The 27728-nt window shown below is 44.0% G+C and overlaps 1 protein-coding gene across 1 annotated transcript in view; it reads right to left on the reverse strand.

Moving 5' to 3' along the window:
- Positions 1 to 2317: 2317 nt before the first annotated feature.
- LOC115077808 (vomeronasal type-2 receptor 1-like) overlaps positions 2318 to 27728 on the reverse strand; it is a 144075-nt gene continuing 118664 nt past the window's right edge. The window contains exons 7-9 of the mRNA XM_029580094.1: positions 24635 to 24862; positions 4557 to 4680; positions 2318 to 3234 (exon numbers count right to left, since the gene is read on the reverse strand). Coding sequence (XP_029435954.1) covers positions 2318 to 3234; positions 4557 to 4680; positions 24635 to 24862 — 1269 coding nt within the window. The remainder of the gene's footprint in view (positions 3235 to 4556; positions 4681 to 24634; positions 24863 to 27728) is intronic.

Below are 27728 nucleotides of genomic sequence, written 5' to 3' on the forward strand. Positions count from 1 at the left end.
AGAGATGTGAATCGTGTGATCGATCGTCTTAACGATCGATTTCGGCTGGGGGGGGAGGGAATTGGATCGTCGCAGTTTTGTTTTTTTAAATATCGTGTAAATCGTAAATCGGGGAAGGGCGGGAAAACCGGCACACTAAAACAACCCTAAAACCCACCCGACCCTTTAAAATAAATCCCCCACCCTCCCGAACCCCCCCAAAATGTCTTAAATTACCTGGGGTCCAGTGGGGGGGTCCCGGTGTGATCTTCCACTCTCGGGCCACGGGTGCATTTGATAGAAATGGCGCCGGCGCAACCTTTGACCTGTCATATGACAGGGCAAAGGTAGCGCCGGCGCCATTTTGGTTCCTGTCCCCCGACGTCGCGAGCGTAGGAGATCGCTCCCGGACCCCCGCTGGACCCCCAGGGACTTTTGGCCAGCTTGGGGGGGCCTCCTGACCCCCACAAGACTTGCCAAAAGTCCAGCGGGGGTCCGGGAACGACCTCCTGCACTCGAATCGTGTTGCCGTAATGCAAAATGGCGCCGGCGTACAGCCATAGGGCCGGCACCATTTTGCAGTACGGCAATATGGCCATACGGCCGGCGCCATTTTGCAATACTCGTTGCAAAATGGCGCCGCCTGTATGGCCATATTGCCGTACTGCAAAATGGTGCCGGCCCTATGGCTGTACGCCGGCGCCATTTTGCATTACGGCAACACGATTCGAGTGCAGGAGGTCGTTCCCAGACCCCCGCTGGACTTTTGGCAAGTCTTGTGGGGGTCAGGAGGCCCCCCCAAGCTGGCCAAAAGTCCCTGGGGGTCCAGCGGGGGTCCGGGAGCGATCTCCTACGCTCGCGACATCGGGGGACAGGAACCAAAATGGCGCCGGCGCTACCTTTGCCCTGTCATATGACAGGGCAAAGGTTGCACCGGCGCCATTTCTATCAAATGCACCCGTGGCCCGAGAGTGGAACATCACACCGGGACCCCCCCACTGGACCCCAGGTAATTTAAGACATTTTGGGGGGGTTCGGGAGGGTGGGGGATTTATTTTAAAGGGTCGGGTGGGTTTTAGGGTTGTTTTAGTGTGCCGGTTTTCCCGCCCTCCCCCTTCCCCCGATTTATGATTTTTGACGATAAATCGGGGGAATTCCTATTATATATTGCCTCTAATGATTTTTGACGATTTAAAATATATCGGACGATATTTTAAATAATCAAAAAACGATTCACATCCCTATGTGTGCATTAAACCTCTCTTCTGAAGCTCCTTCTTTGCAAAGCTTCTACATTTTATCTGAGTATCCATCGAGAAATCCTGGAAAAAATAGATCCTTCAGCCTTGGAACATGATCTCCTTAAGCCTGCGGCTAGCTTACAGGAGGCGGCTCTTGTCACTCTAGTTATGAAGGCTCAGTATGAAGGCTGTAGGATAGTTATTTTCTTTTGAGGCTGGCACCAGGGCCATATGGGTCCAAACAATTTTTAACTGCCCATTCCTATATTTCATTTTGAGTGCAAAAGGAATCCATTTTGCTAGGAACCCAGATGAGTCACTCTCTTCAGCATGTTCTGCCATGTCTATGACGTGCAAATTGTTGTTACACCTCAGGTTTTTAGTGTCATTGAGCTTCTCACAAGTGAATTTATGGACCTATTCCAAAATTTCCAAGCACTGAGTAGTTTGAACGAGAGACATTTCCATTCCCTCCACCAAGTTATTGACCAGTGCTATCATCTTTCCGACTGTGGAAACTAATTGCCATACTCAGTCCATTACATTCTCGAGTTTGGTGTCAAGGCTCAAGTGAATTTTTTGACTTGTTGACACAACACTGCTCACATAGGGGTAGATTTTAAAAGGTATGCGCAGGCATCCATGTGCATGCGCTACCCGGCGTGCACACATGGACACCCAATTTTATAACATGCGTGTGCCGGTGCATGCATGTTATAAAATCGGAGGTTGGTGCGCACAAGGGGGTGCACATTAGTGCAACTTGCACGCGTCAACGCCCACGGCGTTCCCTCCCAGGCCGCTCCGATTTCTAAGTTATCTTGATTAATAGCAGGTAATGGACTTCTCCAAGAACTTATCCAATCATTTTTTAAACACAGCTATACTAACTTCACTAACCACATCCCCTGGCAACAAATTCCAGAGTTCAATTGTGCGTTGAGTGAAAAAAGGATTCAAATAGCACAAGTACTTTCCTCCTGTGGAAAATCAAAGATAAATTAACTGTAAAATAAAATTACTTTGATTAAATTAGAAAGCACTTCTCATATTTTGAGGGGATATAAACACAAAAGTCATTTGGAAGAAATGCTTTGTCATTTAGGTTTCTTAGAATATTGTTTTCCAATTAAATGCTCCCTTGTATTTAGGTCAGGCCTGAGCAGAATAATGTAACACTTGGGGAAGAAGATACAGCCCAGCAGTCCAGCACTGGAAGCCAGAATGGCAAAGATTTCCACAGCCACCATGTATTTGCCCTTGGTGCTCAGGTACGCTGGGATGAAGGAGACCCAAACACTGCAGAACACCAGCATGCTGAACGTGATGAACTGGGCCTCATTGAAACTGTCAGGCAACTTCCTTGCCAGGAAAGCCACAATGAAGCTTAACAGTGCCAAGAAGCCAATGTACCCAATCACACTATAAAATGCAATGGTGGAGCCCTCGTTACACTGTAGGATCATCATCCCAGGTTCAGACTGTGTGTCATAGTCTGGGAATGGGGGAGAGATGAGCAGCCATGCAATGCATATCACAACTTGAACCAAGCAGCATAGAAGGATTAGAGAGATGGAGATTCTTGTCCCTGCCCACTTCCTTAGCTTGCTGCTGGGCTTGGTGGCATTGAAGGCAATGACAACAGTGATGGTTTTTGCTAGAACAGAAGAAACTGCAATTGTAAAAATGATCCCAAAAGCAACTTGCCGGAGCAGACAGGTCACTCTTCCAGGACATCCAATGAATACCAAGGAACAGAGGAAGGACAGCATGAGGGAGATCAGGAGGCTGTAGCTGAGATCCCGGTTATTGGCTTTCACTACGGGTGAGTCCTTGTATGTAATAAAGATTGCCAGTATTACATTAGTGATGATGGAGAAGAGAATAGCAATGGAAGCCAAAGCTGCACCTAAGGACTCCTCAAATGACAGGAAGACCAAGATTCTTGGGATGCACCCATCCTTCCGCTCATTGGGCCATTGATCATCAGGGCACCTCATGCAGTTCTCTGCATCTATAGAAAACAATATATCTTATTTTTATACATGTTGTTCCAGAAATTCAGAGTTTTTAAGAAAAGGAAAACATGAGCAAGGATTTTCAACATTGGGGTAGATTTTAAAAGAAGCGCGATCAGCCTACTTTTGCTTGCGCATCAGACTCAAGCAAAAGTACGCTGGATTTTAGTAGATACGCGCGGAGCCGCGCGTATCCACTAAAATCCTGGATCGGCGCGCGCAAGGCTATCGATTTTGTATAGCCTGCGCGCGCCGAGCCGCGCTGCCTCCCCCCGTTCCCTCCAAGGCCGCTCCGAAATCGGAGCGGCCTCGGAGGGAACTTTCCTTTGCCCTCCCCTCACCTTACCCTCCCTTCCACTACCTAACCCACCCACCCGGCCCTGTCTACACCCCCCCCTTACCTTTGTCGGGGGATTTACGCCTCCCGAAGGGAGACGTAAATCCCCGCGCGCCAGCGGGCCTGCTGCGCGCCGGGCCGCGACCTGGGGGCGGGTACGGAGGGCGCGGCCACGCCCCCGGACCGCCCCGGGCCGTAGCCACGCCCCCGTACCCGCCCCCAAAACGCTGCCGACACGCCCCGGAACGCCGCGACGACCGGGCCCGCCCCCCGACACGCCCCCGACACGCCCCCCTCGGAGAACCCCGGGACTTACGCGAGTCCCGGGGCTCTGCGCGCGCCGGGAGGCCTATGTAAAATAGGCTTCCCGGCGCGCAGGGCCCTGCTCGCGTAAATCCGCCTGGTTTTGGGCGGATTTACGCGAGCAGGGCTCTGAAAATCCGCCCCATTATGTCCAAATGGAAATTAAAGAAATATTGAAACATGAAGAATATATCTTATAGATCTATCTACTATCAAATTCTTTCCATCAGTCTCTCTGTTTATCTATTTATTTGGGCTTTCATTGCATAACATATCCTGTTTTTTGGTAGAAATATGCTTTAACTAATTTACCATATATTATCCTTTGCAAATTGAAGTTTTCCTAATTCAGAAAAATTATATTACACTTAAGAAAAATTATATGATAATAAACAATCACCCTATTTTAACTAGAAATCCATGGATGTATCTAGTATATGTTGCTTGCTATTGAGTTTGTATATATATTTGTACTAGGTGCACATCTGTATTTGTGTGTATTGAGTGGAGTTATTCCATATTTACGCATGATGATAGACCATATTTTAACTAGAAATCCATGGATGTATCTAATATATGTTGTTTGCTCGTATATTTGTAGTGCACATCTGTATTTGTTTAGATTGGGTGGGGTTATTCCATATATAGGCATGATATGATAGACCGTATTTTGTCTACCTGTTGTGTTGGAAAATTCTCCTTCAGAGCAAGGGATGCAGTCAAAGCAGCAGACCGGCTTCAGTCTCTGAAGAACTTTTCTGTATCCAGGAACACAACTCTCAGAGCACACAGAGTGTGGAGTCTGAGGACAGAAAAGGGAGAGAAATATATTCATATTCATTCTTTAGCATTTGGCTCTTTTTCTGAGGGGCTAAGGGCCAGATCTAATGAGGACTTTTTTCCCAGTTTAAGTCTATGGCAAAATATCTTAGTAAATGAAGCCCTGTATTTTTATTGTTCTTATTCTTATTTGGGAACTGATTTTCAAAGCGATTTATGAAAAAAAAAAAGAAAAAACAAAAACAAAAATAGCTGTTTTAAAAATTATCCAGCTCAGTACATATAAATATTCACATTAAACACAGTGTTGTGTGTACTTTTATGAAAACTAAGGACAGTATTAAAGGTTGGAGTAGGGGCATGTTTTCAATTATAATGTATGCACGTCAGATCATAAAAACATAAAACTATAAGAAATTGCCATGCTGGGTCAGACCAAGGGACAATCAAACACAGCATCCTGTTTCCAACAGAGGCCAACACCAGGCCACAAGAACCTGGCAATTACCCAAACACTAAGAAGATCCCATGCTACTGATGCCAGTAATAGCAGAGGTCATTCCATAAGTCAACTTGATTAATAGCCATTAATTCATTTCTCCTCCAAGAACTTATCCAAACCTTTTTTAATCCCAGCTACACTAATTGTACTAACCTCATCCTCTGGCAACAAATTACAGAGCTTAACTGTGCATTGCGTGAAAAATAATTTTATCTGATTAGTCTTAAATGTGCTGCTTGCTAACTTTATGGAATGCCCCCTAGTCCTTCTATTATCCGAAAGTGTAAATAATCAATTGACATCTACATGTTCTCGAACTCTCATCATTTTAAAGACCTCTATCATGTCCCCCCTCAGCCATTTCTTTACCAAACTGAACAGCCCTAACCTTTTAACCTTTCCTCATAGGGGAGCTGTTCCATCCCCTTTATAATTTTGGTTGCCCCACTCTTTACCGTTTCCAGTGCAACTATATTTTTATTGAGATGCGATGACCAGAATTGTACATAGTATTCAAGGTGCGGCCTCACCATGGATCGATATAGAGGCATTATGACATTTTCCGTTTTATTCACCATTCCCTTTCTAATAATTCCCAACATTCTGTTTGCTTTTTTGACTGTTACAGCACACTGAGCCAACGATTTCAATGTATTATCCGCTATGATGCCTAGATCTTTTTCCTGGATGGTAGCTCCTAACTTGGAACCTAATGTCATGTAACTATACTAACTGCAATAACCACATCCTCTGGCAACAAATTCTAGTTTAATTGTGCGTTGAGTGAAAAAGAACTTTCTCCGATTAGTTTTAAATGTGCCACATGCTAACTTCATGGAGTGCCCCCTAGTCTTTCTATAATCCAAAAGAGTAAAAAAACAATTCACATCTACCCGTTCTAGACCTCTCATGATTTTAAACACCTCTATCATATCCCTCCTCAGCCGTCTCTTCTTCAAGCTGAAAAGTCCTAATCTCTTTAGTCTTTCCTCATAGGGAAGCTGTTCCATTCCCTTTATCATTTTGATAGCCCTTCTCTGTACCTTCTCCATCGCAATTATATCTTTTTTGAGATGCGGCGACCAGAATTGTACACAATATTCAAGGTGCGGTCTCACCATGGAACGATACAGAGGCATTATGACATTTTCCGTTTTATTCACCATTCCCTTTCTAATATTTCCCAACATTCTGTTTGCTTTTTTGACTGCCGCAGCACACTGAACTGACAATTTCAATGTGTTATCCACTATGATGCCTAGATCTTTTTCCTGGATGGTAGCTCCTAACTTGGAACCTAATGTCATGTAACTACTGTATGGGGGTTTTCCCCCTATATACAACACCTTGCACTTGTCTACATTAAATTGTATCTGCCATTTGGATGCCCAATCTTCTAGTCTCACAAGGTCCTCCTGCAATTTATCACAATCCGCTTGTGATTTAACTACTCTGAACAATTTTGTATCATCTGCAAATTTGATAACCTCACTCATTGTATTCCTTTCCAGATCATTTATAAATATATAAATATGCGTCTGATACCATGATACATGTAGCAAGCTAGAATAAAAAGCAGGAGTTCTCCAAGGGTCATCCAGTTTTGGAGTTAAGCATATTTAGTGTTAACTTTAAAAACTGAAATAAATATAGTAAAATAAAAAAAAAAAAGCAAAAAGAGAGGAAAGAACATGTCAAGGCTGCAAAAGAGATCACCAATAAGTAGCATGAACCCTTAGAAGCAGTATGAGAGGCAAAGTGTAACCAAAAGTTGCATCATTATTCTAAGGTACCATGAAGGTGACAGAAAAAAATCAAGGCACTGATAAAGGGGTGAAGTAGCATGTAGAGTGGTATCAACATGAAAGCAACATGAGAGGAACACCTCCAGGTGTAAAGTCTAGGGTGTGGAAGCAAGGCAAAGGAGCAGAACTCCAAGGTGTAAAGTCTTTGAATGTTAGCAAATAGACCAACAAGTTTAGGGGTATAGCATCAAGGTGGATGGATAATGAGATGTCAAATTTAACAGAAAAGAATGGTAAATATTTTCATTATATATGCTTTTATTACATTCCCTACTTAAACTTGATCTAACTGCTGGATGGCATTATGGGTTTCTTCTGAAATTTACTTTCTGATTAAATCTTTAGTCACACTATGCCGCTATCTTTGGGAGCTTCTGTTTCCTGAATTCTGCTCCTGCAGTGTCTGGTTATCTGGAATGCCTGCAAAATGCAAGGGAAAGGTTCGGGTGCACCCTTCCAGGCTGGGATTTTGGAGGTGTAGAAGAAAACAAAGAACAAGAAAGCAGGTACAGAGGAAAGAGAAACATTTATATTTTTCTTTTTTCACATTTATGTTATGAGAAGAAAACACTCCAATATAGCTGCTTACTATGGTGCCACCCCCAGAGGCACTCTCTCTCTCTCACACACACACATCTCAGGCTCTTCACCTGCCTAAAAATGCCCAAATCGGAATTTGTAAGCAAATTGCATTATGACATTGCACAGCTTAATGCAATGCAATTGAAAAATGTGAAAAATGTGTAGCTATTTCTGGCATTAAAATTGTGTGCTATCATGCGTTATGGCATCTCACTTTGCGAAGCCAGGCCACTTTTACAGAATTCTCACCCCCGACCTCCCCAATTTCTCCCCTTTTAAAAATGTGCATCGCACCACGCGTTATGGTGCTTTTCACATGCATTAAGGCATTTTTCACATGCAAAAACGCCTTAACACATGCGAAAACGCCATGAAGTAATTTGATAATTGACCCTGTCAGTTTGAACCTATCAAAAACTGAAAAACTGATTTTTGGAAACCCCCCAATTCAAAAAAATCCCAGAGTCCATTCTCATAGATAACTCTACCATCAATATCACGAAACAGGTCCATAACCTCGGCATCAAACTTGATCCAAAGTTAGATTTAACCGCATACACTAAAGCATTACTTAAAACATCTTTCTACAAACTTCACCTTCTCAGACACAGAAAATCTTTACTTGACCTGAACTACTTTCGCACAATGCTTCAGTCACTTATTCTTTCTGGATTAAATTATTGTAATTCGCTCTATCTAGGCCTCCCTCAATCTACTATTTGACCGCTTCAGCTTCTACAAAACTCAGCAGCATGACTTCTTTCCAACAGCAGACCCTATGATCACATATCACCAATACTTTATCAACTGCATTGGTTGCCTGTTAAATGGCACATCCAAAACAAAACTTTGACAGTTATTCATAGCCTGATTTACAATATTTCTACCTGGTTATCTGCAGCATTACACATATACACCCCTTGCAAAAAAACTCAGCTCCAAAATAACTCCTTTTACAAATTCTGTCCCCTAAAACAACAAGACAAGCTGTAACCAGAGAGAGCAAGCTTTCTCAACTGCAGGCCCTATTCATTGGAATACACTAATTAATTAGTTTCAGCCTGTGCATTCTATTTCAAATGACTGCACAACCCTAGTAAAATGTATGTGCAGACTTTACCCAACTGTGCACAGTTAAGCTATTTACCTCCCAATGCATTAACTGCAGCATCCTCAAATTCTTCCCAGTAAAAAGAGCATGTCTGATAATGATGTACATGAAAATATTGGACAATTTTATGGCTGAACTTCATTTCTGGTGGTGGTGGGGAAGGCGGGGTCATTTAAATCTGATTTTTCTTTCTGAAAATAGTGTATGCTATTTGCTGAAATGAAAAAGGCAAAAATTTGAGGGAGAGCGGGTGGAAGTATATTTTATTTTAGATTTAATGAAAAAAGAAAGGCCTCAATTTATTCAGCATGCACATTCATTTTAGATTAGCATAGCTCCCTAATATCTGTCTGCTTTATCAAAGAGATTCAACAAAGACACTAGGAAAAAGGTCTATTTTACACTATGAATTTTTTACCAGAGGGTAAGATATTTTGTTTAATACTATATAGGGTAGATTTTAAACTGCCCATACTTAAAATCCAGCCTTTATGCGAGTGGCCGGGCCTTGCACGCCGGGCGAATTTTCCAAGAGGCCCGGCCATGCGCATAAAGGCCAGAAAGTGCACAAGTGCCAGGCTTCCTGGAAGGGGTGGACCAGGGGGCGTGTTCTGGGTGGGGCGAGGGGCGGACTAGGATAGTGCTATTGATGGCTGTCCCAAAGACTTGCGCCTGGCCGGCTGCCGACGCGTGCAACTTACTTCAGCTCAGCAGCTGAAGTAAGTTGTGAAACAAAGGGAAAAAAAGAAAAAAGGTAGGGTTTAAGGGGTGGGGAGGAGAGGGGAAGAGGGAGGGCTATGGGTAAGGAGAGAACTGCGGAAGGACTGAATTCATCGCTGCACGGAAATTGCACCCCCCCTTCTGCATGCCGCCTGCACATACACGCACGGATTAAAAAATCTGGTACGCATGTGCGCGCGACCCATGGATTTTCCACCATGTTTGGGCCAGCACGCTTATGGTAGAAAATCAGCTCATCCATGTGCGCGCGCAGGGAAGCGTGCGCACATGTGGAAAATGCACCCCTGTATCTTCATTGTTAGGCATGTTTCACTTGTTCCAGCTGTTTTCAATCGCTGGTCCATCCATCTCTCTATCAGTCTGTACTCATAGGGCAAAAGTAGTGCATAAGTTGCATGAAATTTGGCATGGTGCATCTGTGCTAAACTCGACTTTAGTTCATATTTGTCCAAAATAACAATTATCTGACAATTTTCATGTAGAAACACAGTGCTAAATAGAAGGAATCAATATGGCAAATACTGCATTCACCAAAAGCTCAAATTTCCCTCCCAACAGCCCAATAGATATAAAAGCTACTGGAGATTTGCATCCTAGCCCAAAGACCTGATTGAGCAATAAATATTGCTGCCATCACCCCCATTGCTTCTCCCAGCATAACTACCACTTCTCAACAGCCTACTAGGAGCGATCCTCTACTCATCCATCATAAGGAGGTATGACCTTACCTCATCCCTGCTCCAGTGCAGCATTTCTACTGCTGCCAGTAGGAGGCTTAGTCTACAACTACTTCCAGCGGTGGATTCCCGAGGAAGACCGGCCCAGGGATTCGCCGCCCAGGTTGGCCCAGGACACATCACGTGGTCTGCCGAGCGCGGCTCCGTCATGGCCATGCACGGCAGACCACGTGACTGGAGCGACCGGCCTACCGGGGGATGCCCGATCCCCCAATAGGCCAATCTGCCCCTGACTACTTCTTAATGTATGCATTTTACTTTCATAGAAGGAACAACTCCCCACTTCTGAACTGAGATTGGGTCACTAGTTCTAAATGGGGCTTGGTTCCTTCTTTTAATGAGCATTAAATAAATAAATAAGAAGCATGCTATGCATCCTCATTTGTATGCTAGGGTGCACATATTTAGATCATATCTCATGGAGCTTTTGGTATAGATTCAACACCATTTTGGTAGCCCTTTTATGAACGATCTATAAAATCTTCCTATACTGTTTTGTGAATTGCAGACAAACAAACAGCAAGATAAGATGAAAATAACATTTGTGTAAATCCTTATGGGCCTTCAGTCCCATTCCCTCATCACCCATCCTGCTAAATCACTGACATTAATGCCAGGCACATGCCATATCTCCCCTCCATCCCTCAAAATAGTCCAAGAGTGACCCCATCGCCTCAACCTCTCTTCAAATTCAGAAAAAAATCCCTTGGTCTTTTTCTCCCCTCTCCCCTCCCATCCATAATCCCATCTCGAATCCCTACCTGATCCTGCACCCTAAAAGACCCTCAGAATATAAGCTAAATGTCTAACACCACAAAAAGGATCAGCCCCAGTCATATAAAATGCCCTAGCACCAAACAGACTCATCCCAGATCTCCCATCCTTCTGAAAACTGGTAAAAACATAAACCGTTGAAGCACTATATAACATCAATTCTGTATAATCAAATCTCCATGTTATATTCCCGGCACCGTGTCCTGCCGGCCGTGCCTCCTGGCTCCCTGCCGCGACCTCAGGGGGATCTCCCTGCTGTCAGCTCCGGCGCAGGCCTACTGGCATGCAGGCCGCCACCGCAATTGTCTGCTGCCTGACCTCTGCCTAGGCTCGCGCACGCGCCTGGGTAGAAGATTTAAAGGGCCCACGGCAGGAAAATGCTGCCGGCCTCCTTCCCTGATGTCAGAGCTCTGCCCTATATAACAGGGCTTATCATATATAGTGATATATAAATTCATTAGAAAAGATTTTATTATTGTATACAAAACATTTTATCAAAAAGCTTCAAAAAACATTCAATTTCTATTCATTGTCAGATACATAGAGAAAATAATAAATATTCACCATAAAAACTCATTCACACACACAATCATACTATTAAAAAAAAATTTCTTTTAGAAAATCTATTTAACAATTCAGTTGTCTTACTCCCTCTTTACAACATTGTGTTTATTTGTAGTTCTATTTCACAAATCCATACTCCCAACTTAAGAACATAAGAATATAAGAACATGCCATACTGGGTCAGACCAAGGGTCCATCAAGCCCAGCATCCTGTTTCCAACAGTGGCCAATCCAGGCCATAAGAACCTGGCAAGTACCCAAAAACCAAGTCTATTCTATGTTACCGTTGCTAGTAATAGCGGTGGTTATTATCTAAGTCAACTTAATTAATAGCAGGTAATGGACTTCTCGTCCAAGAACTTATCCAATCCTTTTTTAAACACAGCTATACTAACTGCACGAACCACATCCTCTGGCAAAAAAATTCCAGAGTTTAATTGTGCGTTGAGTAAAAACTTTCTCCGATTAGTTCTAAATGTGCCCCATGCTAACTTCATAGAGTGCCCCCTAGTATTTCTACTATCCGAAAGAGTAATAAAACGATTCACATCTATCCGTTCTAGACCTCTCATGATTTAAACACCTCTATCGTATCACCCCTCAGCCGTCTCTTCTCCAAGCTGAAAAGTCCTAACCTCTTTAGTCTTTCCTCCTAGGGGAGCTGTTCCATTCCCTTTATCATTTTGGTAGCCCTTCTCTGTACCTTCTCCATTGCAATTATATCTTTTTTGAGATGCAGCAACCAGAATTGTACACAGTATTCAAGGTGCCGTCTCGCCATGGAGCGATACAGAGGCATTATGACATTTTCCGTTTTATTCACCATTCCCTTTCTAATAATTCCCAACATTCTGTTTGCTTTTTTGACTGCCACAGCACACTGAACCGATGATTTCAATGTGTTATCCACTATGATGCCTAGATTTTATTTATTTTATTTATTTATAGTTTTTTATATACCGCCGCTCATCAGAGATATCACGTCGGTGTACATAGAACAAGAACATACGCTGTAGCGTTATACATTTAACAAGAGTTGAAATCCATAATTGAACATAAAACAAGTAGAAGTAATTAAGTCAAAACAAACATTTAGGAGTGATATAAATTTAAACAATGGTTAAAATATGGGCAATTGAACATAAACTAGTAGGAGTAGTTAAATTAAATTAAAACAATCATTTATGTACAACTTGACTAAACTGAGTTAAGTAGAGCTGTAGAGAAAAGGGACACTAGGAAAATTAGGTATGAGGCTAGGGAGGAGGATGAGGATATAGGATTTTAAGTTAAAGGTGGTGGGAGGGGGGAAAAGCAGAAGGAAAAGAAGCACTTAGATTGCTATTAGGAGTAGCTGTAAAGAGGGTATTGAAGGTAGTAAGTAGATATAAGGGGAAATCAGAAATGATGCATATGAAGAAATATTGGGTAGATAGAGGTTAGGTTTATAGTGAGTAAATAGAAAAGTGTAGATCTCTTTCTTGGGTAGTAGCACCTAATACGGAACCTAACATTGTGTAACTATAGCATGGGTTATTTTTCCCTATATGCATCACCTTGCACTTGTCCACATTAAATTTCATTTGCCATCTAGCTGCCCAATTTTCCAGCCTCACAAGGACTTCCTGCAATTTATCACAATCTGCTTGTGATTTAACTACTCTAAACAATTTTGTATCATCTGCAAATTTGATTACCTCACTCGTAATTCTTTCCAGATCATTTATAAATGATCTGTATCATCTGCATAATTTATACAGATGATCTGTATAAATGTATACAGTACATGTACATGTATACAGTAAATGTATACAGTACATGTATCATCTGCAAATTTGATTACCTCACTCATAATTTTTTTCCAGATCATTTATAAATTTATTGAAAAGTAAGGGTCCCAGTACAGATCCCTGAGGCACTCCACTGCCCACTCCCACTGAGAAAATTGTCCATGTAATCCTACTCTCTGTTTCCTATCTTTTAGCCAGTTTGTAATCCACGAAAAGATATCGCCACCTATCCCATGACTTTTTACTTTTCCTAGAAGCCTCTCATGAGGAACTTTGTCAAACGCCTTCTGAAAATCCAAGTACACTACATCTATCGGTTCACCTTTATCTACATGTTTATTAATTCCTTCAAAAAAGTGAAGCAGATTTGTGAGACAAGACTTGCCTTGGGTAAAGCCATGCTGACTTTGTTCCATTAAACCATGCCTTTCTATATGTTCTGTGATTTTGATGTTTAGAACATTTTCCACTATTTTTCCTGGCACTGAAGTCAGGCTAACCAGTCTGTAATTTCCCAGATCTCCCCTGAAGCCCTTTTTAAATATGGGGTTTACATTAGCTATCCTCCAGTCTTCAAGTACAATGGATGATTTTAATGATAGGTTACACATTTTTACTATTAGGCCTGAAATTTCATTTTTTTAGTTCCTTCAGAACTCTGGGGTGTATACCATCCGGTCCAGGTGATTTACTACTCTTCAGTTTATCAATCAGGTCTACCACATCTTCTAGGTTCACCGTGATTTGATTCAGTCCATCTGAATCATTGCCCATGAAAACCTTCTCCAGTACGGGTACCTCCCCAACATCCTCTTCAGTAAACACCGAAGAAAAGAAATCATTTAATCTTTCCGCGATGGCCTTATCTTCTCTAAGTGCCCCTTTAACCCCTCGATCATCTAACGGTCCAACTGACTCCCTCACAGGCTTTCTGCTTCGGATATATTTAACAAAGTTTTTACTGTGAGTTTTTGCCTCTATGGCCAACTTCTTTTCAAATTCTCTCTTAACTTATCTTATCAATGTCTTACATTTAACTTGCCAACGTTTATGCATTTTCCTATTTTCCTCTGTTGGATCCTTCTTCCAATTTTTGAATGAAGATCTTTTGGCTAAAATAGCTTCTTTCACTTCCCCTTTTAACCATGCCGGTAATCGTTTTGCCTGCTTTCCACCTTTCTTAATGTGTGGAATACATCTGGATTGTGCTTCTAGGATGGTATTTTTTAACAATGACCATACCTCTTGCACACTTTTTACTTTTGTAGCTGCTCCTTTCAGTTTTTTTCTAACTTTTTTCTCATTTTATCAAAGTTTCCCTTTTGAAAGTTTAGCACGAGAGCTGTGGATTTGCTTACTGTCCCCCTTCCAGTCGTTAATTCAAATTTGATCATATTATGATCACTATTGCCAAGCGGCCCCACCACCATTACCTCTCTCACCAAATCTTGTGCTCCACTGAGAATTAGATCTAAAATTGCTCCCTCTCTCGTCAGTTCCTGAAACAATTGCTCCATAAAGCTATCATTTATTCCATCCAGGAACTTTATCTCTGTAGCATGTCCTGATGATACATTTACCCAGTCAATATTGGGGTAATTGAAGTCTCCCATTATTACCGCACTACCAATTTGGTTAGCTTCCCTAATTTCTCTTAGCATTTTACTATCAGTCTCACCATCTTGACCAGGTGGACGGTAGTATACTCCTATCACTATAGTCTTCCCCGACACACAAGGGATTTCTACACATAAAGATTCAGTTGTGCATTTAGTCTCATGCAGGATGCTTATCCTGTTGGACTCTATGCCATCCCGGACATAAAGCGCCACACCGCCTCCCAGGTGCTCCTCTCTGTCATTGCGATATAATTTGTAGCCCGTTATTGCACTGTCCCATTGGTTGTCCTCCTTCCACCATGTCTCTGAGATGCCAATTAAGTCTATGGATGTCTATTCATGTTTTGTCATTCAATAGGCTTCTTCAGGGGAGCATAATACACAGATCTTCAAAATGTCCTCCACGAATTCACTCAAATGTATCCACAGTACAAAAAGATATTACAATAATAATTTATCATTATTTCCCACAAATTCTCAAAAAGCAAACTTTTTTTTTCAAAAAGTGCTTTAAATATTCAATCAGCACCAACTTACTAACCTCAGTTTTCACAGTATATTACTTTTTCCACATTAAGACAAACCAAATGTATTGTCTCCACTGTTCTACCTTTATTTCTTTTATGATCTGAAAAATCACAAAAAAACACCTAAGTCCCAAATAACCCCTAAAAATGGCCATAGTTTTTCAGAAATGAATCACATCAGTCCCTACAAACAACTTTTCAAAAACATACATATACAAAGAGCACCATATACAATCTGCACCAATTTACTAACCTCAATTTTCGCAGTATATTACTTTTTCCACATTTTGTATATGTTGCCTGCTTTAAACACCTTCAGCACTTCCCTCCACAGGGGCCCTCCTAAGACCAGCTGGCCCTGGTACCCAAGGGCTCAACCTGTGGGGAATGAGGGCTGGTAGTGGCGAAGCTCCAGCTGGCCCCTGCTCGCCTCTGGCCTCACCTGCTAGTGCTGGTGACCCGTGAGGGCCCAATCCTAGCTGGTAGTGTCAACACCAACCTAGGCCAAGGGTCCACATCTGCCACCCAGGCATAACAGATTGCCAAGTCATGGACCCGGCAGAGGCCTCCACTCTACAGGCCATAAGCCTTGCACAGAAGATTCTGGAGAAACAACAAGTCCTTGTGTCCCTTGCATCAGTGGTGGATCGGCTCAGCCATCGCCTAGATTCCACAGTGCAACAGGGAGCTTCCTCTCCTCCCACGGGGAGTCTCTCCCTCCCTTTGCCTACAGCACAGCCAGTTCTGCCACTCCCTTCTCCCCCACACTTTGCTGAAGATCCTCAGCATTGCCGTGGCTTCTGAACCAGTGACACATGCACTTCTGTCTTTAGTCTGCCCTCTTTCCCATGGACTTCACCAAGACCACCCACATTCTCTCTCTTTTGGATGGTAAGGCTTTGGCTTGGGCCTCTCCACTGTGGAAGCAAGCCAATCCAGTCCTGCAGGACCAACAAGTGTTAAAGTCGGGGAACTTGCTCTAGGCCTAACCTCTCTAGCTCCCCCGCTTATTCTGCCAGTCGCCATTGTCAGTGAAGAGGGTGATTTCCACACTGGTTCTTGTGGACTCCAGCTCAGGCGGCAATTTCATTCTCAAACAACTGGTCCAATATTTGCGGATTCCCACTTGTCTCGCCCCAGTGCTGCTTATTCTCTCTACCATCTCAGTGAGCCTATGCCGGGAAAAGTCACCCAAACCACCATTCCCATTACCTTCCGCACCGGCGCTCTTCATGAGGAAAAAAATCCACTTTCACTTTCTTGACCAGGCCAACCATCCCATTGTCCTTGATCTGCCTTGGCTTTGGAGGCACTCTCCTCAGTTTGAGTGGACTTCCATGCAATTGTCACAATGGGGGCCCTCCTGTCACAACTCTTGCCTGAAAACAATAACCACTCAATGCTGCCTCTCCACCGCCCTGACTCCTGCCGGGCTACCAGCCCATTATGCCTCCTATGCAGAAGTTTTTTCAAAACAAAGAGCGGATATCCTACCACCCCATCGACCATTTGGCTGTGCAATTAATCTCTTGCCCAATGTGGAACCTCCTCGAGGGTGCATCTACCCCCTCTTTCTTGCAGAGCCAAGACCATGTCCAATTACATGCAAGAGAATTTGACGAAAGGATTCATCTGCCAGTCTACTTCCTCCACTGGGGCAGGCTTCTTTGTTGTGCCGAAAAATGATGGGTCCCTACAACCCTGTATAGATTACAGGGGTCTGAATGCCATTACCCTCAAGGATTGCTGTCCATTGCCACTCATCTTGGAGTTATTCAACTGTCTGCAAGGAGCTAGAATTTTCTCTAAGCTTGATCTCCGTGGGGCCTACAACCTGATTCACATCCGGGAGGGCAACAAATGGAAAACAGCATTCAATACTCGAGATGGGCACTATGAGTATCTTGTAATGCCATATGACTTGTGCAATGCCCCCGCCATTTTTCAAAACATGATGAACGAGATATTTCACGATCTCTTATACAGCTGTTTGGTTATCTATTTGGATGATATCCTAGTTTTCTCCAAAGATTTGCAAGCCCATCACTGAGACGTCACCCAGATACTTCAATGCCTTCGAGTCAACCACTTGTTTGCCAAGCTGGAGAAATGTTCTTTTGAGATGGAGAGTTTACCGTTTCTTGGTTACATCGTCTCCCAACGTGGATTCCGGATGGACCCAGAGAAACTCAGAAGCATTCAGAACTGGCCACAACCCGTCGGCCTGAGGGCCCTGCAGCACTTTATAGTTTTCACTAATTATTACCGGATCTTTAACCATAATTATGCCAAACTGGTAGCTCCACTTACCGCCCTGACTCATAAAGCAGTGAACCCTAAGCTCTGGCCCACCACGGCCATATCAGCCTTCTAGCAACTAAAGGCCACCTTTCTTCAGGAACCATGTCTTCGGCATCCCAATTTACTGCAGCCTTTTGAGATCAAGGTCAATGCCTCCTCCATGGGCGTAGGGGCAGTTCTGAGCCAGCATTCTCTTCCTGGCACTCTTCACCCGTGCTCTTTCTACTCCAAACAGTTTTCCCCTGCAGAACGCAACTATGGGATCGGCGACAAGGAGCACTAGCGGTAAAGCTCGCTTTGGAGGAATGGTGGCCCTGGCTTGAGGGGCCCAACACCCCATCACCGTATACATGGACCATAAAAACTTAGAGTACCTTCACCAAGCTCAGCAAATGAATCCCCGGCAGGCTCACTGGGTGCTCTTCTTTGCCCGCTTCAATTTCTGTCTGCGCTACTGTCCCACAGCCAAAAATCTCAAGGCAGACGCCCTCTCCCGTTCTTTTATTTTATTTATTTATTTATTTAGGGTTTTTATATACCGGCATTCGAGAACGCAGTCCCATCATGCTGGTTCACATTAAAACAAGTGTGCATCGTAAACAAAACTAAAACAATGGTGCGGAAAAAGGCAGTTACAAATAACAGGGAGATTAGAACTTGGCAGAGAGAGAAGAGAAAGGACAGGTTTTTAATTCAAACATGTAACGATAGTGTAAAATAATATAAAATTCAAACAAGAAGGTTTGTCATGGTGTATGTGAAGGTAAGGATTGGCGTGGCAGGTAGATCAGTTTGAGTCCGGGAATGCTTGTGTGAATATCCATGTCTTTAGTCTTTTTTTGAAGGTTGAGATGCATGTTTCAAGTCTGAGGTTTGAAGGGATAGAGTTCCATAACGGTGGAATGGCTGTAGAGAATGCCCGATCTCTTAGTGTGATGTGTCTGGTAGATTTGGACGGTGGTACCTGTAGCGATCCTTTGTATGCATCTCTTGTTGGTCTTGTTGAATTATGTAGTTGGAGAGGGATCTGTATGTCGATGGGAGCCAGTAGGTGGATATTTTTGTATGTGGTAAGGATGGCCTTGTAAATAATTCTAAAGTGTATAGGTAACCAATGGAGGCTCTTTAGGATGGGGGTTATGTGATCCCTTCTCCTGGAGTTTGTCAGTATTCGTGCAGCTGTATTTTGTACCATCTGAAGCGGTTTAGTATAAGAAGCGGGAAGACCAAGTAGGATGGTGTTACAATAGTCTAATTTTGAAAAAATGATTGCTTGCAGGATGGTTCTGAAATCTTGGGCATGGAAAAGAGGTCTAATTCTTTTCAGCACCTGTAGTTGGTAGAAACAGTCTTTGGTTGTTTTGTTAATGGTGGCTTTGAAATTCAGGCGATTGTCAATTAGGACTCCTAGGTCTCTCACTTGTGTGATTGTTGGTGTGTCTTGTGTTGGTGAAAAGGTGCTGTTCTCAGAGGTGATGAGCAGGAGTTCAGTTTTGCCGGAATTTAGTACCAGGTTTAGGCTGGTGAGGAGGAGTTGAATTTTTTGAAGGCATGTGTTCCAGAAAGTCAGCGTTTTTGCAAGGGAATCCTTAATGGGGATCAGGACCTGGATATCATCAGCGTACAGGAAATGTTTGAGGTTGAGGTCGGTAAGAAGTTGGCATAATGGTATGAGGTAAATATTGAATAGAGTAGGAGACAGGGAAGAGCCCTGTGGGACTCCTACTGATGAAGTGTGTTGTGAGGATTCTTTGTTCTGTAATTTGACCTTGTATCTTCTGTTGCTGAGAAATGATATGAACCAGGAGAGTGCTGTGCCTGTGATACCCAAGGAGGCTAGCTGGTTGATGAGCAGGGAATGGTTAACGGTGTCAAAGGCTGACGAAAGGTCCAGTAGGATCAGTAGGAAGGCTTGTCCTTTATCAAGGCCCAGGATGAGGTAATCTGTTAAGGAGATGAGGAGGGACTCCGTGCTAAGTGTTTTGCGGAATCCGTATTGTGATGGGAATAGGAGGTTGTTTTCTTCTATGTAGTTTGAGAGTCGGGTGTTCACCAATTTCTCCATGATCTTGGCTATGAAGGGGAGGTTGGCGATCGGTCGGTAGTTGTTTGGGTCATTAGGATCTAGGTTTGGTTTCTTGAGTAGAGGTTTGAGTGAGGCCAATTTGAGGTCATCTGGGTAAGATCCTTGAGTTATTGAGCAATTTATTATGTCTGACGGATTTTGAGATAGAGTCTGGAATTGATAGGAGCAGTTTCGAAGGGATGTGATCTGATGGGTGAGAGGATGGTTTCATTTTCCGTAGAGTATCTTGGATCTCGATGGAGGAGGTGAGTTCCAGTTCAGCTAAGCGGGTATTGTTGACGGCGGTCTGAGGTGAGGTTGATGTAGAGACGGTGTTAGGGGGAAGCTGCGTTAGAAGTTTGCTGATTTTATTGTTGAAAAATATTGCTAGTTCTTCCGCTTTGGATTTAGCTTGGTTGAGAGCGATTTCTGGAGGGCTTGTTTGTGTGAGGTTAGAGACGTAGTTAAAGAGGGCTTTAGCATCGAAGACTAGGTGGTGGATCTTGGATGCGTAGTAGTTCCTCTTGGATTTTAAAGTATTGGATTTATATTGGTGAAGAGTAGATTTATAGGTAGATAGGGTGATGGTGCATGGGTTTTTGCGCCATTTAGCTTCTTTTTGTCTTAGCATTCGTTTAAGCTTTTTTAGCTCTGGTGTAAACCACGGTTGCCTTTTGGATGAATTGGGGTGTGGTTTTTTTGTTGTTAGCGGGCATAATCTGTTGGCAATGGATTCCGTGATGTTGTTCCACGATCGTAGAGCTGAATTCGGATTGGTGAGATCTACTTGGGTGAGATGTGATGATATGTGATTGCTGAGATCTTCCATGGAGCATGTTTTCCTGTAAGAGAAGCAAGGGGAGGGAATGGGAGATGGACTGGTATCTTTTATTGAGAATGACGCTGTTATAAGGGAATGATCTGACCAAGGGACCTTCGTGCAGATGGGGTGCTGGATCGGTTTAATTGCTGTGTTTATGAAGATAAGGTCAAGCGTGTGGCCAGCATTGTGTGTGGGTTTGTTGACTAGTTGAGAGAAACCTAAAGCGGAGAATGCTGTGAGTAAGGCTTCGCAGTTGGGTGATAGTATAGAGTTGTCGACATGGAGGTTGAAGTCTCCTAAGATTATAGCTGGGGCGTCCAGATTAATGAAGGAGGTGGTTAGTTCAACCAGAGGTGAGGGGTCTGTTTCAAGGACACCTGGAGGGGCGTAGACAAGTAGAATTTGGAGTTTGTTTGAGGAGAAGAAGCCAATTTCGATTTTGGAGTTTGTATTGGTGGAATGCTGCGTGAATCTGAGGTCTTTTTTTGTAGCTAGGAGGATTCCTCCTCCTTTTTTTCTTCCCTGGCGAGGGATGGAGAAGAAATTGTATGTCTCTGTGGGTAGTTGATTAATTATTGCAGTGTCAGAGGGTTTGAGCCAGGTCTCAGTGATTGCGCATATATCCGGCTTTACATCGATGAGATAGTCGTTTAGTATGACTGATTTCTTTGTTAGGGATTGGGCATTGAATAATGTTAAAGAGAATAAGGTGAGGCCTAGTAGTTGGGTGAAAGGAGTGATCATAATTGGAGATATGGTTCTGAGGTGGTGATGGGCTTGTCGAGTTGCATGTCCTTTGGAAGGTGGATAATGAGGGAGGATTGGAATTTGGAATGAAGGAGACATTATGAGATTGCTGAGGCAGGTGAGGGATATTGGGTGCACGCTGGAGTGACTGGATGCACGCTGGAGTGGCTGGGTGCACGCTGGAGTGACTGGATGCACGCTGGAGTGACTGGATGCACGCTGGAGTGGCTGGGTGCACGCTGGAGTGACTGGATGCACGCTGGAGTGACTGGATGCACGCTGGAGTGGCTGGGTGCACGCTGGAGTGGCTGGGTGCAGGCTGGAGTGACTGGGTGCAGGCTGGAGTGGCTGGGTGCACGCTGGAGTGACTGGGTGCACGCTGGAGAGACTGGATGCACGCTGGAGTGGCTGGGTGCACGCTAGCGTGGCTGGGTGCACGCTGGAGTGGCTGGGTGCACGCTGGCGTGGTTGGTCGAGAGTAAGATAGGCTGGAAGGGTGTTAGAGGTGGGCTGATTTGGGGATGCTTGAGATCAGTGTCTCTTTTGTCTCTTTTGTCTCAGAGGACGTGGATGAACCCCCACGACATATCATAGGTCCGGCTTGGGTCATCCTCTCCACCACTACCACCATTCCTATGGGGAAGAGGTTGTCTCTCGCCGACTCTGGAACACAGTCCTGCAATAGGCCCCTGACGCCCGCATCGCAGGCCATCCCGGTAGAGCTCGTACCTTGGCCTTACTACAACGCTTCCACTGGTGGCCCATGATGAGACGCGATGTCAGCAATTATGTGGATTCTTGCCAGGTTTGCGCCCAGCAGAAACCTCTTGCAGGTCGACCCTGGGGCCTATTACAGCATCCACCAGTGCCCACGGAGCTGTGGTCACACATCACCATGTCTTTTGTTGTGGACCTTCCCCCTCTGAAGGCAAGACTGTCATTTGGATGGTAGTGGACCGATTCTCCAAGATGGCGCACTTCGTCACCTTGCCCGGTCTTCCCTTCACTCCGCAGCTGGTGCAGATTTTTGTCCAACACATCTTCCGCCTCCATGGCCTTCCCCAGCATATAGTGTCAGAGCATGGTACTCAGTTTATGGCCAAATTCTGGAAAGCCCTATGTAAAAAATTCAGCATTTCGCTAGACTTCACCACGGCCTATCATCCACAGGCTAATGGTCTGGCAGAAAGGACCCATCGAACCCTAAAACAGTTCCTTTGCAGTTATGTGAACGCCCAACAGAGCGATTGGGCATCCCTCCTGCCCTGGGCAGAATTTGAGTTGAATTTGCATGTCTCCTCAGCCACCAAGACTTCCCTTTTCCAGCTCATATATGGCAGGCAACCTCTTCCTCCACTGCCAGTACCGCTGTCAGTACCACCCCCAGCGGCTCAGCTAAAAGCCCAGGAATTACATCTTCTCTGGAAAGAGACCCAACGACTCCTACAAGAAGCCAGTTGCAGAGCCAAGAGGGTTATGGATGCCCATAGAAGACCGGCGCTTCAGTTTAGACCAGGTGAAAAGGTCTGGCTCAGCACTCAATATATCCGCCTTAAACTTCCGTCTTTGCACCTAGCTCCACGATATGTTGGGCCATTCCTGGTCCTCTGACACCTGGGTCCTGTCACCTACAAGCTTTGCCTACCCCCATCGCTGAGGATCCATAACTCCTTTCACGTCTCACTATTGAAGCCTTTGGTGCTCTCCTGGACTACCAAGAAGTAATCCAAACCACGGCCAATAGCATCAGATGACGATGCAACCTACCAAGTGCGCAATGTGTTGGACATAAGGAAACGAGGTCAGAGATGGAAATATCTCCTTGCTTGGGAGGGTTTTGGCCCAGAGGAGAACTCCTGGGAACCCGCCACCAACATCCTCGACAGGAGCTTACTTCAGCAATTCCATGCGTCCCATCCCAAGAAGCCAAAACTTCCTGGAGGGGGGCCTAGGAAGGGGAGAACTGTTATACTCATGGCTCCGCGTCCTGCCGGCCGTGCCTCCCGGCTCCCTGCCATGACCTCAAGGGACCCTCCCCGCTGTCGGCACCAGCACAGGCCTGCCGGCGTGCAGGACGCCACCACCGCTGTCTGCTGCCTGCCCTCCACCTAGGTACGCACGCCTAGGGAGAAGATTTAAAGGGCCCACGGTGGGAAAATGCCACCGGCCTCCTTCCCTGATGTCAGAGCTCTGCCCTAAATAACAGGGCAGCAGTCTGATCCTCGACAACTTGGCAACAGGTCTTCTTGCTTCGGGTTCCTGCCTGGCCTTTCTCGTGCGAGTGTTCTTCTGTGTTCCTGATCCATGCCTGCCTGTTCCTGATCTCTTCCTCCTGCCTGGTTCCAGTCTCCTGTTCCTTCCTCCAGCCCGCTTGTTCCATACTTGCTCCGCTTCTCCTCTGGATGGATCTCTTCGTTGCCTGATGTTGGACCAGACCTCACATTGCCTGATTGCTGCCTGCCACCGACCACTGGACTGGACCTTACGTTGCCTGCTTTCCACACCTTCTCTACTTCCCTCCGCAGGGGCCCTCCTAAGATCAGCCAGCCCTGGTACTCAAGGGCTCAACCTGCAGGGAATGAGGGCTGGTAGTGACGAAGCGCCAGCTGGCCCCTGCTCGCCTCTGGCCTCGCCTCCTAGCGCTGGTGACCCGTGCGGGCCCAACCCTTGTGGGTAGTATCAACACCAACCTAGGCCAAGAGTCCACATCCACCACCCAGGCACAACACTCCATAAATAGGGGAGGAGGAATAGCCTAGTGGTTAGAGCAGTGGACTATGAACCAGGAGACCAGCGTTCGAGTCTCGCTGTCACTCCTTGTGACCTTGGGCAAGTCACTTTACCCTACATTGCCTCAGGTACAAAACTTAGAGTGTAAGCCCTCTGGGGATAGAGAAATACCTACAGTACCTGAATGTAAACCGGTGTGATAGCTCAATTGAGATGAATGTTGGTATATAAAAATAATAAATAAATAAATAAATATATATGGATATATAAACCCTAGGCCCACTGTACTAAACTTGCTGTTTTCACAAACAGAAACTGATATCTGATATACTTCTGTACAATCACCTGCACTCTGATCTGAACCTCTACTGCACTAAATTATTCTGCTTTTTGCATATTGGATTTTAAATATCTGCTATAAATCATGTAACATGCTTTGGGCTCTTGTTGGAAAAGCATGAATGATGATTTGACTTAAAGCTGGTATCTTACGATGATATGATTATTTAAACAGAATGTATACATAGTCTAATGAGAACAGAATAGAAAATGCCAAACCTCAGTAAAGTACGGATTCCACAAGATGGCACTTTGGTTCACAAAGAGCTGTTGGCCACTTGATGCTGATAAATTAAATTGTCCAACACTGCTGCTGCTGAATAAGCCATTGGGGAACAGGAGCCAGTTTATGACGTCATAGTGAGCTGGCACATTCCCTTTCTCATCAAAGAAGATCTCATATCCATCAGGGGTTTTAAAGTGAACATCCTTAATGTATTGCTTGAACTACAAATGAAAACAAAATTCTATCTCAGACTAGACTTGAAAACATTACAAATGGTGCTATTGCACACTTGATTTAAACTTTTGCAAATTCAACCCTTTGTATGTCTATTATCATATACCCAATGTAAGCCCACATTTTTCTTAGCCTAAAAATTGTGAATAGATGTGATACCTAATTGAGTTATTACAGTAAGAGAACATGCATTTCAGAATGATGAAGTGTAGAGATAAACACCGTAGTGCAGTCTGTATTACCTAAAGATCTAACATCATAGAGGAGACTATTGAACAAAATGAGAAGCTTGGGAGTGGATGCCAAAGTAGTAGCATGGATTGCAAACTGGTTGACTGACAGGAGACAGCGAGTAATGGTAAATGGAACCTGCTCTTCCCATTCCTTCTCTTCTATAAACAGAGTTTTATCTACTCCACCCTCATCCACAGTCTTGTTAACTAGTGACAGTCCTTATCCTAGGGTCTTCTTTAGTGAACACCGAACTGAAGTATTTTTTTAATATTTCATCCATTTCTTCATCTCTCTCCAGTCATTGATCTTTGTTAGCTTTCAATTTTACTATACTACTTTGGATTTTTCTCCTTTCTCTGATATATCTGAAAAATGTTTTGTCACCTCACTACCTCTTTAGCAATCCTTTCTTCTGTCTGACTTTTTGCTTTCTTGTACCTAAAGCAATGGAGGATAAAGTGACTTACCCAAGGTCAGAAGGAGTGACAGTGTTACTTGAACCCTGATCTCCCTGGATCGTAGCCCACTGCTCTAATCACTAGGAGTCCAGGGAAGACTATATAAGAAAAGTAAACTCAGAGGTGGGTGGGTAGAGGGGGAGGGAGGGAGGGAGGGAACTGAACAGTTGAGATTATCTGCACGCATTTTTTTTTCTTGCAGATACCTTCTAGCTACCTCTCACAGGAAGAACTGCAAACACTGTCTAATGTCTGCTCCCCAATGCTGGTCTCTAGTCCAATGACATCTACAAAAAGCCCTTTCACCCGAGACAAATTGGTCAAACTTATGCAACTTTGTTTCTCTTTTTCAGCCTCAATACACAGTCTAGGACTTTTTATTCATAAGTAACCCACCCAAGGTACCTCATTTATACCTTTTCTGCCATCATTCCTATGTTTCTGTTCTATGGGATTTATTCCATGGCAACTAGATTATACAATGTTGGGTTCCATATTAGGTGCTACAACCCAAGAAAGAGATCTAGGTGTCATAGTGGATAACACATTTAAATCGTCGGTTCAGTGTGCTGCGGCAATCAAAAAAGCAAACAGAATGTTGGGAATTAATAGAAAGGGAATGGTGAATAAAACGGAAAATGTCATAATGTCTCTGTATCGCTCCATGGTGAGACCGCACCTTGAATTCTGTGTACAATTCTGGTCACCGCATCTCAAAAAAGATATAATTGCAATGGAGAAGGTACAGAGAAGGGCTACCAAAATGATAAGGGGAATGGAACAACTCCCCTATGAGGAAAGACTAAAGAGGTTAGGACTTTTCAGCTTGGAGAAGAGACGACTGAGGGGGGATATGATAGAGATGTTTAAAATCATGAGAGGTCTAGAAAGGGTAGATGTGAATCGGTTATTTACTCTTTCGGATAGTAGAAAGACTAGGGGGCACTCCATGAAGTTAGCATGGGGCACATTTAAAACTAATCGGAGAAAGTTCTTTTTTACTCAACGCACAATTAAACTCTGGAATTTGTTGCCAGAGGATGTGGTTAGTGCAGTTAGTATAGCTGTGTTTAAAAAAGGATTGGATAAGTTCTTGGAGGAGAAGTCCATTACCTGCTATTAAGTTCACCTAGAGAATAGCCACTGCTATTAGCAATGGTAACATGGAATAGACTTAGTTTTTGGGTACTTGCCAGGTTCTTATGGCCTGGATTGGCCACTGTTGGAAACAGGATGCTGGGCTTGATGGACCCTTGGTCTGACCTAGTATGGCATTTTCTTATGTTGTTATGTTCTTAGAATCAAAGAACTGTGCACCAGCTCGTGGAGCTTCTGCAAGAGTTACTCACTTGATAACTGCAATATTATAGTGGTTAACCAAGTATGAAACCACGAGCTCATTATAGTTACTTTTCTATCTTCCATCCACAAATTAAGACCTAGATTCATCACATTGCTATATTTATCATGGGAGTTTTGTGCATTAGCGGCTGCGATAAAAATGGATCTGATTATGCAAATTTTTGAGATGCTGCATTGTGTAGCTAAAAATCATAATCTGCGATAAAGTTTTGTGTCATGGAATGGCATATAACAGTGTGAGATGCATTAGCGCAGCCCGTGCACAAACTGGGAGATAGGCGCACAAGTTGGGTCTAATCGCACAGAAAGTTTTCTTTTTAATACCGGCTGAATATGCGCATATCTCTCGGTGTGCACACATGTGAAAGCTAGTAAAGAAAGGATGGGGCATTGGCGTGTTTGGGGAGGCCAATAAATGTGCACATTTAAACTTTAAGCACACAGGCACGCACCAGAGTCTATGGATGGTGTGTAAGTCTTAAAAGAAAAAATGTAGGCAAGTCAACAGGTACTTACAGCTAGGGGGTAAAGGGGGAAAAAGACAAATACAACAGGGGGCTTTGGAAGTCCTGTCCCTAGCTTAGGTGAACTGGAAACAAACAGGTGAAACTGGTAATGATGTCAGCGCATGTCCCTTTTAATATAAAATGTTTTATTAATTCAAGTAACCAAATACACAAACATTCAGTGCACTGTGTCTTATGTACTCCAAAGTAAAACAAAAAATAGAAAACATTTACCATTTTTACCTTCCTGTTTATTCTCCCCTACCTTGCAACTCAGAACAAATTCATGGTGA

Source organism: Rhinatrema bivittatum, chromosome 16 (assembly GCF_901001135.1).
Source record: "Rhinatrema bivittatum chromosome 16, aRhiBiv1.1, whole genome shotgun sequence".
NCBI lineage: Eukaryota > Metazoa > Chordata > Amphibia > Gymnophiona > Rhinatrematidae > Rhinatrema > Rhinatrema bivittatum.